At 41.3% G+C, this 14,838-nt stretch overlaps 1 protein-coding gene across 2 annotated transcripts in view; it reads left to right on the top strand.

The window, feature by feature from the left end:
* Nucleotides 1-14,838, top strand: part of FGD3 (FYVE, RhoGEF and PH domain containing 3) — a 104,524-nt gene that overhangs the window by 62,943 nt on the left and 26,743 nt on the right. For both annotated transcript variants that reach the window (XM_081185239.1, XM_081185240.1), the window contains 6 exons: nt 3,001-3,090; nt 3,753-3,889; nt 5,199-5,355; nt 6,869-7,007; nt 8,910-8,968; nt 11,665-11,811. In XM_081185239.1, the coding sequence (XP_081041365.1) occupies nt 3,001-3,090; nt 3,753-3,889; nt 5,199-5,355; nt 6,869-7,007; nt 8,910-8,968; nt 11,665-11,811 (729 nt within the window). The remainder of the gene's footprint in view (nt 1-3,000; nt 3,091-3,752; nt 3,890-5,198; nt 5,356-6,868; nt 7,008-8,909; nt 8,969-11,664; nt 11,812-14,838) is intronic.

Raw genomic sequence — 14,838 nt, forward strand, 5'->3', positions numbered from 1 at the left:
TTAAATCACAGAGCCTAGGACTTGCCGACCAGAAGGTTGGCGGTTCGAATCTCCGCAGCGGGGTGAGCTCCTGTTGCTCGGTCCCAGCTCCTGCCCACCTAGCAGTTCGAAAGCACGTCAAGGTGCAAGTAGATAAATAGGTACCTCTCCGGTGGGAAGGTAAACGGCATTTCCGTGCGCTGCTCTGGTTCGCCAGAAGCGGCTTAGTCATGCTGGCCACATGACCTGGAAGCTGTACCTCGGCCAGTAAAGCGAGATGAGCACCACAACCCCAGAGTCGGTCACGACTGGTCAGGGGTCCCTTTACCTTTACCTTTAACCTGATGCCAATTATTTTGACTGCTGGCCAAGGTCTCTGAAGAGAGGTATTTCCCAGCCTATTACCTGAGATCCTTCAGTGTGAGTCATTGAACTTGGGACCTTGGGCATGAAAACCATTTGAGCACAGCATCCAGATTATTTCACAAAATGATAGGTTCTCCATTCTTTTGCCATGATCACTGCTCTTTTTCACTCAGCTTAGTTTGAGTGTTGATGCTGGGGTAGAGATCCCATTCCATGTCACTTTAGCATGTCTTTACCCATAAATCTCTTCTGTTCTATTTCTGCCTTAATCTGTGATTATTATTTTTAAATCACAACTTTAAAAGAATACATATTTTACATTGTATTTTCTCTCAAAATACACATGTTAAGTTTTTTTTAACCTGAAAGAATTGTTGCAGATGGTCATCTGTCCTGTATGGTCTAGTTGAGATTCCTGCAATGCAGAGGATTAGATTGAATGACCCCATAATTCTAGGAAATGTGAATAGTGGTGGATTACTGAGTTCTTATCTACACATTAGTCAAGAGGCAATGATAAGGTCAATTCATAATGGAATACAGAAAAACAGATACTTGAGAAATTCGGTGTTGAGAAATTCGGTGTTGGATCACATCAAATTGTTTTTCGTTAAGTTATCCACTGTTTCTATAGTGGAAAGATGAAGAGAAATAAATTATTGATATTTTTTAAAATCCAAATAATTATCCAATTTAATGGCATTATTCTTAATTTACTCTAATTTTGGCAGACTGATACTTTGCTGTGCATTCTTTTTAGGACAACCCCCCCCCCCTGCCGGTGAGAAAATAATAAATTAATAATAATAAATTAATAAACAACTAATGGGCACATTTGTGTGTAAAATACTGAAATGAAAATACTGATTAACCTGGCTAACTTTTAAAGATAGTGTTCCTGAAAGTAAGAAATGCCTCATTCCACATCACTCTTTTATGGAGTTTTATTTTATGCTGTAAGGCATCAATGTCATTGAGCATTTATCAGAACCTGAACACACATGACTGAATAATTGTGTGTCTTCTCTGTCTTTTGTCCAATGGAAACTGACAAGAAGGAGCTTATTAGCTTTGATAATGTCTCTCTGACTGACATTGCTGACGTATATGGGATATCTCAGCCTGGATACTTCTAAAAGAAGAAATGACATGAAAGTGATTGATTTTAGCGATTTTGCAAGTGTGTGCCCATGTTCAAGCACAGCTGCCATACTATTTTAATTGGTTAACTGGACTAGTAATAAAAAAGTGGAAAGAAGAGATACGGAAATATTCTATATTAGTGCTAAGTCGCAGGAATGAGAGAGGCCCAGGCATATCTTGTATAGAGAGGAATAACCTAATCAAGTGAAGGCTTTCTATTCATTGAAGCCTATTGATGAAAGACAGTTGCCATGTGATGAACACTTCAACTGACCAGGTTATCATATTTTATTAGCTATCAGGGTGTAAAGAGCGGGATTGTCTCAGTTCACTTACTCGGTCTTCACTTCCTTTGCCCTCTTCTCTTCCTGCTGCTGAGCAGTGTTATATCCTGAGGAGGAAGCAGAATAGAATAATAGTTGTGAATGTGTCTGCATAAACCCTGAAATCCGGAGATGAAGTTCTGGGCTGAGAACTTAAGCGGCTTCATATCCTTGCTGTAATCAAGTGTGATGCTTTGCTGTTACCATCAGCCTTGGTAACAAATAAACTTGGCATGTGATGCAGAGCTTAGGAGGTGCAGGGTGCCTTAAATTGAAAAGTTTTTTGGATCTTGTTCCAAAGCCACCTGTTAGAGTTTTGTCATCAGATTTGCTCAGATCAGAAGTCAATAAGGAAGTTTTGAAAAACCAGCATTGCATAGGTATTTTTATCTAGTTTTCTGAAACCAGTAATTTGGAGCCTTATTTTTTAAAAAAGTTGAGAGTGGTTTTGTCCTTTTTTTGTCTGCCCCAATGCATGGACTATAGTTTCTTTTTTCCTAGTGAGAAGGGATTTCAGGGCTAAAGAGACATAGTAGTAACAACAACAATAACAAGAACAATCCATAAACACCTTTTAACTTTTTTGTTCCTCATAAAAGCATTTGATAAGCTATTGACTATGCAAGATCAAAAATCAATAAGGAAGTCTGTTTTACTTTGCCCCTAAACAGGTTTGCTTTTCCCTTTTCATTTCTTGGGGTTTTTTATTTATTTGTTTGTTTGTTTTAAAATGAAGCAGCAGTAGCAATGTTTTAAGGCCATAAGTTGAATTTGGACATTTTCTGTGGAGGTGATTGCCACCAGCAAACCACAGGAAAGGCATACTTTGATTTCTTCCCTCTTTTTGCTCCATATCGTACTAAATTTTACTAAAGGATGCCTTGTGAGAGGGTTCCATAGTTCACATTTGATGACAATGAGTGAAATATGCAAATTAGATGGTTGTAACTATACTGTAAGAGGTTGCTCTGTACTAAATTGATTTTAGAGAAACAGTGAAACATACACCATCCGTAAAGAGATTCATGAACCATCCGAATGTATACTTCATCAGCTCAGTAAAATGGAAGACTTTTTATGGTAGTGTGCACTTCATCAGTTGCAAGAACATAATATGAAAACGATTACTTCCTCAGCATTTGTAATCTTGACTGAAAAATTCACATTGCCTTTTTCATGTTGTCTGCAGTGTTCAGAGCCACAGAAGCTGTTTAACATTGCAAGTGAACTTCTTCATACAGAAGAAGCTTATGTTAAAAGGCTTCATCTTCTGGATCAGGTAAGTCTACTTCTATATGGGAAATTAGCCTTGTTAAAAACTTGTAAGAAAACTTAATTTTTCTCTACTAGATCAGTTCATTTTGAACAAGTATGTCTGTATAGCTGATGGTAGTTATTTTGGACAATTAACTTCCTCAAAAGTCAAATTTATCTGTAATAGCTGAGTCAGATGTCTGTTGTCTTTTAACCAATTGTGCAATGTCTTGTGCTGAAGTAGAAAAATATATAATTGGGCCACATTGTAAAGAAACCGTTCCATTTAGCCTCTTTCTTTCTTTCTTTCTTTCTTTCTTTCTTTCTTTCTTTCTTTCACTAGTTTTTTTTTTTGTCTAGCCAAATGTTAATTAAGAATGATACTTGAAAATATTTGTAAAGCACCTTTTAATTTATATGTTACATCCATGGTTTTTCTTTAGTTGGCTTTCACTCTAAGTGGCTAACATAACAAATGGCTTTGAAATAAGCAGGTGGCAGATTTATTGGAAATATATATGGATGTCTTTAGTTGAGGAGTCCTTCTAACAAGCTAGACATGTCTCATGAATACATCTTGGGGAGAAATTCAAAAATCCATATCCGGTATCTGTCAACATCCAGCTGCTTAAATTAGTATAAATAATATACTTTTGGTTCTGATGCTGTGTGTGTGTTTTGGTGCAGGTTTTTTGCACTAAATTGTTTGAGGCGGGGATTCCACCCGATGTGGTAACAGGAATCTTTTCAAATATTTCTTCCATCTATCGCTTCCACGAACAGTTTCTTCTGCCTGAGCTCAAAACAAGGATTACAGATGAGTGGTGGGTAAATGAAGGACTACAAACAAATGTTTCTATGTTAAGAATTTCCTAGAAACTAAAAACGTCCACTTCTGTAACATGCTAGCACAACAAAATATAATGCACTGTTATTGGTATGTATCTGTATGTCACATCTTTACACTCCTGAGTGTTCCATGAACTTTACAGAATAAAGTTCAGGAGATGGCCCTCCTGAAATAGGTCCACCATGTGGTTTCACTGGCTTTGAAACCCCTGCTGTATCTGAAACTATAGCACCTACTAAGCCTCACCCACATTAACACAAGCTTCTATCTTGTTTTGCTTTCCTCTGTCTTTTCAGAGGCAGGGATCAGCAGCTGGTGCAGGAACAATGCTCTTTCTCATTGTTTTCAGTGTTAGGCACTGTTCCATGCTTGCATCTGAACGGCATGCTTGGAGCTAGCCTCAGGGAAGCCCATCTTTGTGAAAGCTCCATTTCCAACTCTAGCATACAAAGCCTTGCACCATAAGCATACAAATCACTGCCTGCTCCAATGCCAGGAGGCTGCTGCTGCTGCTCCCCCCATACACCACTGCTGTGAAGACTCCAACTGGTGTTTGCCTGTAGAATTGTAGAGTTGGAAGGCACCCCGGGGCCATCTAGTCCAACCCCCTGCAATGCAGGAATCTTAACACACGATCCCTCATCCAGTTTGAAACGATACTGTGCCCTGCTTAGCTTGGCAAACGTGCTAGCGCCCTCCCTGTGGAACACCCTCCCACCAGATGTCAAAGAGAACAACAACTACCAGACTTTTAGAAGACATCTGAAGGCAGCCCTGTTTAGGGAAGCTTTTAATGTTTGATGTATCATAGTATTTTAATATTCTTTTGGAAGCCGCCCAGAGTGGCTGGGGAAACCCAGCCAGATGGGCGGGGTAATAATAATAATAATAATAATAATAATAATAATAATAATAATAATAATAATAATAATAATTATTATTATTATTATTATTATTTACTGCCACACAACTTGATGCAAGATAATTCAAATATGCACTTTTACAAAACTCGTAATTTTGAATTCCAAATGGTATAATAATAGAAGCACTTGTTTACAAAACAATGGAAGTGTTGTTTTCAAACTCGTGTTTAATTTTGATGCAAGTGAGTAAGTAGAATTTCCCCCCCATCCACGTCATTTTAACTATACTTGTAATTTATGGAGATCAATTATATCAGACTGCATTCAAACATAGGATGTGCAATTGTAGTTGCCAGCTGATGTCATCTTCCATTTCCGTGTTTTTCTTTAAATTTGTCTTGTTGTTTCTTCTGTCTACAGGAATACAAACCCAAGGCTTGGAGACATCGTCCAAAAACTTGCTCCATTTCTGAAGATGTATGGAGAATATGTAAAGAATTTTGACAGAGCAATGGACATGGTGAACACATGGATGCAGAGATCTGTTCCTTTTAAAGCTGTTATTCAAAACATACAGGTATAAATCATTTGTCTTCTCATAGTCCATGCCTTGTTGACATTACACATGCGAGGGAGTGAAACCAGAAAAAGTTCCATTCCACAAACTTATGGTATTATATTCAGGATAGGTCTGCCTGTGTAGCTCTGTAGCCAAGAAAACCTTTTAGGGAAGGCAGGGTTGATTTCAGTGACATGTGATTGTGCCAGCAAGATCTCTGGCCAGCTCATTGGTTTTACACAGAGACTATTGTAATAAATATAAACCATTAAATGGGCATATGAAATTTATTATTATTATTATTATTATTATTATTATTATTATTATTATTATTAACTCTGAATTGAAGCCAGGCTGCAAAGGAAAATAACTTGCTTGAAGAAGCCACTTTTTATGGCTTGACTTAGTGTTATGCCTGAACCTGAGACCATGGTTTATTTCTTCTAGACAAGCCGTGAACAGTAAGACCTTGGTTTCAGGTCATGGTTTGTCCAGAGCAAAATAAACCATGATCCTGGATTCAGAAATAATGCTAAGCTAAGCCTGAGGCTACAGTAGGAGAAACAAAGCTGCTGCAGCCTTCTAACTGGGAACTGTCAACATTTGCTGGCTTGCATTAATCCATAGTTTAAGATAAACCTGTTTTTCTCTTCATGCATAGTCATTATATTGATCAGTGTATTCCATCTTAATTAACTTGCAGACTTTGAGTTGAATCCAATGTTAGTTTTACTTAGAGCAGACTAGTTTAAATTAATGGACATGTGTAACTTAGGCCCATTAATTTCAATGGGCAGGATTTGTCTATTGAGTCCCAGTCAGCAGCAGAAGCCCCGTGCAAGGATTTCTTCCTGCACAGTGAGTCTCCTTCCCTCTCCTCCCCCTGGATGCCCCCCTACACCTCCCTAAAGTGACTGGTGGTGGTGGTAGGGTGGTCATGAGAACTCCCAGAACAGTGCTTGGTGGGGGCAGGGGAGACAGGGGATTGTTCTGCCCAGTAAGGTGAAATGCTTGCACTGGTGGAATGATCAGAAGAGCTTGATGTTGTCTTCCTTCCATTGGGTCTATTCTGTATACAACACTTCGTACTTGTTTGTTTTGTGATGAATATACCACTGAGAAATAATGAAATAAATAATACTGTTACAGGAAAGGAACATGAATTGGGTAGTAGATGTGGGGATGGACTTCTGTACTGGACTGAGCCTAGGTTGAAACCAAGGTCTCAGTAAGAGATGCCTTTGGGCCTGGATCCAGCATGACATAGTAACTAAATGTCCTTTCCTCTCCTTCCCCTTTTTATTATGATGATAATTTGTACATCTGAAAGCAGTTCTATGGAACACTTTGCTTGATTCTGTATTTACCTTGCCATGACCGCCAGCATCTTTATGATAATTTAAAAAAACTGACTAATTAAGCATATGAACATCTTTCTACAGTCCTACATCATTAAATGGTTTAAGTACATGGATATGGCAAAAGAAGAAAAAATTGTTCAGAAAATCAGCCTGCTTTCCTTTAATTACAGAAAGAAGAAATATGTGGAAACTTGACATTACAGCATCACATGCTGGAACCTGTACAGAGAATTCCACGCTATGAGCTTCTCCTAAAGGATTACCTTAAAAAACTTCCTGAAGAGTCACTAGACCGAAAAGATGCTGAAAGTATGTACAGTTTTCATCCACATGGTTTGGCATCTTATTCTGTGTGGGGGCATAAATATGTATCATGTTATAGCTTTTCAAAATTAAACCTTTTCCTCTTTTGTCAAAAATCTGACAACAACACTCTTTGATGACAACAATCTGATAACAACACTCTTTTTATTGTGGACCTGTTAAACCAAACTTGTCATTTCTTTTTTACTTAGTGCACAGCACCTGATACATACCTTTTGCATGATAATGATAGTTCCAATCAACTTATTCTCTGGTAGTGAAGCTTCTGACACCAGTTGGCTGAAGTGTCATGATGGCGCATAACGTTTCCTGACATTTCAACTTTTTGCCAGCCAACTTTTTTGAGAGAGAAATTGAAATTTCTGATTGGGTAGGGTTTCAACTTTACACATGGACAGAAATAGATTTGAGAGGAGACTCAGTATAAGGAAGATATCATTGGAAATGGGTAAAGTAAGAGGCAGGAACTCAAGAGGCAATGGAGCTGGGAGAACAATGGGCATGGGAGTGAGAACGGAATCTGAGACAAGGAGAAAGACAGTGGGTCACAATGGTTGCTAGGTTTAGATCCTTAAAGTAATTGATTGGTAGTAATCATCTAGTTCAGGAATGGGCAAATTGTGCCCTCCAGATGTTGTTGCACTCCAAATCCCATCAACCCAAGACTGTGTGACCATTTTTGTGTTTTTATATTGTAAACTGTCTTGTGATCCTCAGATGAAGGTATATAAAATTTAATAACAATAACAATAACAATTACATAAATATGGAGTGCATAGGTTCCCCATCTGCTGATCTATATCTTTTAATGCCATAATACATTATTCTTTATATTACATGTAAAGAACGTATCTTTGGCCATTTTCTCCCTAGGTGCTATGAGTTGGATGTAGAATTCTTCCTGTTCAAAAGTATCCAGGCCAGTTCTTGCAATCCTCCCACCCACATATATAGACTCAGCATGCGCTGGGACAGAGAAGCAAGCCTTCCTCCTATAGCTTGCCATACGCTCAGTCTTGCTTGATCTGCTTTGTATGCTTAACTGGCTGAAAGTCTAATGTGATATCAGTTCCCCTGCAGGTTTCCTTCCACAAAGAAAAGTACAGACAAAAGGGGGCTTGCAGTTCCTTATGTCGATTCTGGGCAACTGAAGAGAAGCATTTGCTAAAGACAGCTTCCTTCTATATAATGAATATGTGCCTTGGAAGCACACAACCAGAAAAGGCACAAATTATGTTCCAGATGTGAAACACCTTCAGAGAGGTGTTTGAGGCTGGGCTTGAACATTAAGAACCTACATTAACACCAACCATAAATTGGGGAAAAGAAATTCCTCTTCCTGCACAGGAAGTTGTAGAAATAGGGCTGTGCCTAAGCAAAATAACTGTTCATATATTGCTGCTTTCCTCTCTTGGTAATTTACTGGGTAATTTACTGTTGCCCACTGTATACGGGGACTCTCGACTCACCCAGTAGTTACATTCTGGGTATCACACAAAACCAAAATCGCATATAGTCAAAACACATTGGGTTCAATGGCAGGTAGGATTGCCAAAGTCATTTTTCCTGGAACACCCACCCTCCTTCCCCTTTTTATTTATTTTTTTAATTCTTTTGCCAAGCATGTAAATCTGAATGCACACAAGTTGCAAGTTATCTGTGCTACTTATTTCAGTTTTTAAAAATGTGTCCTATGTTAATACTCTTGCATACACGCTTGACCCTCACAAGCACAGGGATATGATGCAATGGATTTTTCCTTACAAACCTGTCATTTATGTGCAGCCGCATTTTTGCAGAAATGCTGTACACATCAGGGAAATAAAAAACTGCACTATTAACTGATAATGATCTGGAGAATGTGTAACTGCTGTTGCTTTATTGCAGAATCACTGGAGCTCATTTCTACTGCAGCAAACCATTCAAACGCAGCCATCCGAAAGATGGTGAGTAGAAATTGTGTAACTGAATCATCACCTGAGCCATTAACTGAGCTTCCTATTTGAACCAGTGGTTTTCTCATTACTCCATGAAGACTTAATGTTGGTTTTTCATACTTATTCAAACTTTCTAGATCAAACTGAAGTATACATTAGTGACTTTCTATAGTTATTATCTATTATTTATGTATATGAGGTCTGTCCCCCCCAGCATTTTCTCTCTTGTGACTGATACTAATTTATGTAGCCATTTTCAAAAACTCATCTTTTGTTGTAGTTTGTTTACTGTGTATTCTAAAAATGTTCATAAGTTTTAGCATACTTAAAATATTCAGCCGTTGTTCTTACAAATGAAACAGGCCAATTAGGGGGTTTGACCCTATATATGGCAGAGAACAGGTCCATATATTTACCTTTTTTACCCATATATGAATATGAACATATATGAGATAGGTGTTGTGTGAAATTGCAATTGCCTGTGACCCTAATACCATTTTGGGGGCAGGAGGTATTCTCGTCATTAGGCAAATGAATGCATGGCTCACAATGAGCTTATTTATAGTGTGGCAAGTGGACATGTTCCTAAGGTTCATTCCCGCTCTGCCAAGTGAAAAATAAGCCAAACCTAGATTAAAGACCATGCTTTTGTCATTAAGAAGACATATATAAAGACAATTGTTTATAAGTGAAAATCTTATAGGAAATGTAACAATGATGTAATAAGCAGCAGAGCATATGCTTTGCCTACAGAAGTTTCTGGTTTTAATACCTGCAGAGCTTCTCTAAGTGCTAGTGTTCATGTGGTTGAGCAGATGACATCTCAGTTAGTCAAACTCTGAAAGGCAGGCTTAGTCTGGTTTCCAAAATGGCAATGTATGCAGTAACTGCAATAAGAACATTTACAAAGATTAGCAATACTTATTTGTAATCGTGTTGAAACACTGAAAATCCATAAAACTCTGTGTGTGTGTGTGTGTGTGTGTGTGTGTGCGCGCGCGCACACACACACACACACACACACACATATACACAATACTGAGACAATTTCTATAAGATCCAAGCTTTGTGTATGTGTTTATTTAATAAAATCACCCTGCCTTCTCTTGAAAACATTTTAAAGAAAATGCAAGGTTTGTTTTAGATGTGACATATTTACTTGTCTAATTTTACCTCCTAGCAACACTTCTGTTTTTGTAAGAAATAATTATAGGCAATGTTTTAAATGAAGCCACTTGTTTCTCACTCTGGGCGTTCTTTACAGGAAGTAGTTGTGGCTTCTTCTCTTTCTCAGATTCACAAGTTAGAGGTGTTTTCATCTTCCTTATTGAGACACCATTATTCTTGCACAGGAGCAGGGAAACATTTGCGTTCAAAGGCTCTCTTATCGTGCCAGTGCTCTGAGTGCCAAGTGGATGGGATCAAAGCCTGGCAATAATAAAGAAATCATGCAGCTTGCAACACACACATATAGCAAGGCATGGGGAACAGTTTGTAAGGAAGCTGAAGTGTGTGTAGTGTGTAGTTTTCATCCTATCAATGTTTAATTGTTTTTTAATTATTGTTTTTAGTGGTTTTTAATGTACTTGAAGGGACGCGGGTGGCGGCTTAGTCATGCTAGCCAGAGGACCCGGAAGCTGTCTGCGGACAAATGCCGGCTCCCTCAGCCAATAAAGCGAGATGAGCGCCGCAACCCCAGAGTCGGTCACGACTGGACCTAATGGTCAGGGGTCCCTTTACCTTTACCTTTAATGTACTTGTAAGCTACCTTCAACTATGTCAGGGAAAATGGGGTGGGGGATTAACAACAACAGCAACAACAACAACATACAGTGGTACCTCAGGTTACATACGCTTCAGGTTACATACGCTTCAGGTTACACACTCCGCTAACCCAGAAATAGTGCTTCAGGTTAAGAACTTTGCTTCAGGATAAGGCGGCGCGGCAGCAGCAGGAGGCCCCATTAGCTAAAGTGGTGCTTCAGGTTAAGAACAGTTTCAGGTTAAGAACGGACCTCCGGAACAAATTAAGTACTTAACCTGAGGTACCACTGTACTAGTTGTACTCAGAATAGATCTGTTGAAATCAATAAACATTACCACCTCACGTCCTTCAATGCCAATGGGTCTACCCTGAGAAGAATTTGGTTGTCAGGAAGAAATTAATGGCTGCACTGGAAATTGGTGTACAGACCTTTGTGACACAAAGAAGGCAGCCCCTGCTTGCTAAAATTCATATGTGGGCACCAGATCCCCATGAAAGTGTCTTTCCCTAGCTTCCAGCTCTTATTACTGCTGTTGTGAGGGCTAGAATTTTATCTTCTTTATGATCTTGGGAATCAATTTCCTGACTACTTTGACAGAAGAGCTATTTGGGATTCTGTGGCAATGCAATGAAGTACCAAGAGATGATTAAAATAGAGAGGATTAAATGCTTTATGTTGCTAGAGTGCATTCTGTTTTCATGGTTGCTTTTTTAAGGCTGTGAAAAACCATGGACTTGCACTGTTTATTTCTTCTTTCATGTATTTTTTTTGTTGGTTCATTTTTTTGTTTTTTAATACAAATATTTAGTAATTCTTTAGTAGGTAGCATTTCCCCTGTTAATTAATTGAATTGTTTTTTTCTTCTGGTGTGTGTATCGTAAAGCAATAGACAAAGACTAGCTGTTAGCTGAGTTGGCATTTCCTTTTTTGTGCTTGTAGGAAAAGATGCACAGGCTGTTAGAAGTGTATGAGCGCCTTGGAGGAGAAGAGGATATTGTTAATCCAGCCAACGAATTGATTAAAGAAGGGCATATTCAGAAACTGTCAGCAAAGAATGGCACCGCTCAGGATAGGTATCTATTTCTGGTGAGTTACTTCATTTCTCAGGAGTAAAGTGTTCACCTACTTTGTAGACACAAAGTCTCCTTTGATCTGATTGGTCAGGTCTTGCTGGTGGAGTCTGCTCTGTATTGCACATGTATTTTCCTTTCACAAAAGCAGGTTCTGTTCTGTTTTAAAGAATATGTTCTTTCTGTCGCCATACCAGTATTTGATGATGCTTTGGTTTTTGTGTAATTGGCACTTTTCTTTTATTAGTTTATCCCAAAGTATTATGCTGCTGAATATTAAATAGTCCACAGACATTAACCTGACAAACCCATTGCCACCAGACTTAAGTATAATCTTTTAAATTATCATTAACAATCACAGGCTCCTGTGGACATCGTCAACCATTTTGTGCAAAAAACGGGAACAGCACTTTGGAAATCTGAGGTCAGGCCCGGCCAGCCATTAGATGTTGATCTTCTGACATGGCTCTCTGAATATAATATCCACACATAGTTTCTCTCTGTGTGAGTCCACATGTGACATAGAAGGCCTTTCTTATTTTTATACTTCTGCAGAGAATACTACTGAAATATCTGCTGGAAAACACTCTGGCATCTTCCCAGCATGTTGTGGGTTGGTTTTGTACAGCTATATTGTACATCGCAGGTATAGGGCAGGATTCACCTGACTCCTGTTGTCACAAGCCCTGCATGAGGACGTCTGCTTGTAGAAGGGGTATTTCCCCTCCCCGGAAATTGGCTCTGGGGTGGGTGAGTAGGAGAACAACCAATATAGTGTGTCTGGAGAAGAGGGCGGTAGGGGGTGTCATTCTGTCTGGCAGTGGCATTGAATTTCAATCATAGTTATTGACAGGCAGTTTCCCCCCCTCTGTAACCAGGCCTTTGGCATTTAACTATATCTGTGGCCTTTTGTACATGGCCAGGATGTTTTAAAGGTGTTTCTTTTTCCTTTTGCTTTTAATCCGGGAAGATTGTCCTTTCAGGGCTCTACCATCGCCATCGATCCCCGGCATCGAATGTGTTGGCCTAGTGTGGGGCTCCGAGGAGAGCTTGGCTGTCTGGCTGGTGTACTGGCCACCTAGCGCACCAGCAGCCACCCTGTCAGGCCTATTGGAGGCGGTGGCCGGCTGGGCCTTGGAGTTCCCTAACCTATTGGTATTGGGGGACTTCAACATCCATGCTGATGCCACTCCCTCCTCACAGGCTCTGGACCTGGTGTCTTCCATGGCGACACTAGGGCTCTCCCAGTTTGTTTCGGGCCCCACACATCAAGCAGGCCACACGCTGGATTTGATCTTTGGCGTCGGTATAGATGTGATCATGTCTCCTTCGATTAAGGTGCCATGGTCTGATCACTACGCTCTGAAAGCCAGGATTGACTTTTCACCCCCACCCTGCTTAGGTGGCGAGCCAATTTGGGCTCGCCCGCAGAGGCTGATGGACCCTGAGAGATTCCGCCAAGCCTTGCGGGACCTTGCTCCCCCTGGCGACTCATTGACTGAGCTTGTTGAGGGCTGGAATGCCCAGCTCCTGGCAGCCATCGATGAGATCGCACCTAAGCGCCCTCTGCGACCCCGCAGAAACCGGGCTCCCTGGTTTACCGAGGAGCTCCGGAAAATGAAGCGGGACCTCAGACGGCTAGAGCGAGTATGGCGGGGTGCCCGTGACGGAGCCTCAAGAACATCTTATAGGGCTTTTATGAAAACCTACGAGATGGCGGTGAAGGCTGCTAAGAAGTCATACTTCTCGGCCTCCATTGCATCCGCTAGCTCTCGCCCAGCGCAATTATTTAGTATAATCAGGTCTTTAACGTCCCTTGAGGGACAGCCAAATTTAAATAACAAATTGACACACGGCTGTGAGGCATTTGCGAGCTTTTTTGCGGAGAAGGTCTTGTCGCTCCGCCATGACCTCCCTGCCAATTTGGATACAATAAAGGAACTGGAGGCCCCTCGACTGTCCTCGGGTCCAGTATTGGACCACTTCGACCAGATATCCCCAGCCGATGTGGACAGACTCCTCCGAGCTGGAAAGCCCACCACCTGTCCTCTCGACCCGTGCCCGTCTTGGCTGATTAGAGCGTGTCCAGACGAGGTGCGGGCCCTCCTGGGGGATATCATCAATTTGTCCCTTGGCACGGGGACATTCCCAGGGGAACTGAAGGAGGCAGTGGTGCGCCCGCTCTTAAAGAAAACATCATTAGATCCTTTAGATCTATCCAATTACCGCCCGGTTTCGAATCTTCCGTTCCTGGGTAAGGTGATTGAGAGAGCGGTTGCTGAACAGCTTGGTGGGTTTCTGGATGAAACATCGGCTCTGGATCCATTCCAGTCCGGCTTCCGCGCTGGTCATGGGACCGAGACGGCTCTGGTCGCCCTAACAGATGACCTTCGTAGACAGCTGGATCGAGGCGGGTCGGGGCTGCTGATTCTTCTAGATCTATCAGCAGCTTTCGACATGGTCGATCACGAACTTCTGGACCACCGCCTTGCCGACGTGGGGATCCAGGGCACAGTCCTTCAATGGCTGCGCTCGTTTCTCTCTGGTCGGGGACAGAGGGTGGCGCTTGGGGGGGAATTGTCATCGCGCCACTCCTTGGTGTGTGGAGTACCTCAGGGTGCAATTCTCTCCCCGATGCTTTTTAACATCTTTATGCGCCCCCTCGCCCAGCTTGTTCGGAGTTTTGGGCTGGGTTGTCATCAGTATGCCGATGACACCCAACTCTATCTGTTGATGGATGGCCATCCTGACTCGGCCCCAGACACACTGACCAGATGTTTGGAAGCTGTGGCTGGATGGTTACGTGGGAGCCGGTTGAAGCTAAATCCTTCGAAGACAGAGGTCCTGTGGCTGGGACGGGGCGATATGGGATTGGGGGGGCAACTCCCATCTCTTGCAGGGGCGCAATTAGTGCCAGCACCGTCCGTTAAGAGTTTGGGTGTAATCTTCGACACCTCCCTTTCCATGGAGGCGCAGATTGCAGCTATAACAAAGGCGGCATTTTTCCATCTCCGCCAAGCTAAGCAGTTGGCTCCTTACCTCT

This window comes from Podarcis bocagei, assembly GCF_964188305.1.
Source record: "Podarcis bocagei genome assembly, chromosome: 2".
Lineage (NCBI taxonomy): Eukaryota > Metazoa > Chordata > Lepidosauria > Squamata > Lacertidae > Podarcis > Podarcis bocagei.